This window comes from Cervus elaphus, chromosome 1, assembly GCF_910594005.1.
Source record: "Cervus elaphus chromosome 1, mCerEla1.1, whole genome shotgun sequence".
NCBI classification, from domain to species: domain Eukaryota; kingdom Metazoa; phylum Chordata; class Mammalia; order Artiodactyla; family Cervidae; genus Cervus; species Cervus elaphus.
In genome coordinates, this window is record NC_057815.1 from 96,757,308 (window position 1) to 96,758,833 (window position 1,526).

General features: G+C 40.8%; 1 protein-coding gene across 1 annotated transcript; it reads right to left on the reverse strand.

Moving 5' to 3' along the window:
* Window positions 1–289: 289 nt before the first annotated feature.
* LOC122677570 (olfactory receptor 5B3-like) lies at window positions 290–1,237 on the reverse strand. Its single transcript, XM_043877753.1, has one exon. The coding sequence runs from the start codon at window positions 1,232–1,234 to the stop codon at window positions 290–292; it is 945 nt and encodes a 314-aa protein (XP_043733688.1). The 5' UTR covers window positions 1,235–1,237.
* Window positions 1,238–1,526: the final 289 nt, after the last annotated feature.

Below are 1,526 nucleotides of genomic sequence, written 5' to 3' on the forward strand. Positions count from 1 at the left end.
TTGTCACGTGAACATGATTTCTCTCACCAAAACCCTCAGTAACAACTCAAACGTTAACTTCTAAGATGATGATATTATTTGATCTTATTAAAACGTGTCAAAAGCCACATTTACTTCATTAAAATATTTTATTCAAAATAATTATAATATTTTTGAATTTTGAAAGCTTGGACCTGTTCCTAAACTTTGACAAAATTTTATGTTTGAGTCCCTACATGGCTGTGAACATTGAGTTATGACGTAGAATAGGTCTAAGGGAGATGAAATAATTTCTGTGGATGTCACACCATTAAAAGATTAAACCTAGAGAGTACTTTGCCTTCTCAACAACCTTCTTGAATGCACTCTTGACTTCTCTGTTCCGTAGGCTGTAGACCATAGGGTTCAGCATGGGGATGAGCATCGTATAGAACACAGATGCGATTTTGTCTGTGTCCATGGAGTGGCTGGAGCTGGGCTGTAAGTACATGAAGATGACGGTCCCATAGAAGATGGAGACAGTGGTGAGGTGGGAGGCACAGGTAGACAAAGCCTTCTGGTAGCCTTCACCTGATTGCATCTTCAAAATAGTGGTAAATATGAGCAAGTAGGAAATCAAAATAACAAGAAGTGCGGAAAAGATATTAAAGCTCGAAATAAGAAAAAGAATCAGCTCATTAATGTCTTTATCTGAACAAGCCAGAGACACGACTGCTGGAATATCACAGAAAAAGTGATGGACGACATTGGACATACAAAAAGAGAGACAGAATGTGTCCCCAACATCGATAGCAGCAGTCAGAATACCAAAGATATAAGAGCCTATGGCCAGACGTGCACACACACTTGTGGTCATGGAGGTGGTGTAATGCAGGGGCTTGCACACTGCTGCGTAGCGGTCATAAGCCATTGAGGCCAACAGATAATTTTCCACAGTGGCAAAGGCTACAAAAAAGAACATCTGAGCCGCACATGCATGGTAGGAGATGATCTTATCTCCTATAAAGAGCCCAGCCATCACCTTTGGAGTGATGGTGGAAGAGTAGCAAAAGTCCACCAGAGACAGGTTACAGAGAAAAAAGTACATAGGGATGTGAAGACGAGAGTCCAGCAGGATCAACGTGGTCATCCCCAGGTTCCCAATCAGAGTGAGGAGGTAAATGAAGGTGAAGATTACGAAGAGAGGAACCTGCAGCTGTGGGTCATCTGTGAGTCCGAGCAAGATGAGATCAGCTCCCTCCGTATTATTTTCCATGAATGTGATTTGAGACTCATAAGATGTTCGGTAGCAAAGAGAAGTAAATGAGCAGATGCATGAACAAAAAGCAGTTGCACAGAAGTTGAAATGCACAAGTATTATTTTATTAGAACAATCAGTTTTTCATCAGCATTTACCACTTTTGTAACATAGGCATGACAGCACAGTTTGGTGATATCTTATCTACACAGTAGTAGACTTCTGAAGAGGAAGGGTCTTTATGGATCACCTTCTCAAGTTCTTGTTTTTGTATATGAGTAAACTGCGTTGCAGCTAGAACTAAAGTTTT

Excerpts from the sequence above, each read along its gene's own strand:
- LOC122677570 (XM_043877753.1), bottom strand. The coding sequence starts at position 1,234 with ATGGAAAATAATACGGAGGGAGCTGATCTCATCTTGCTCGGACTCACA.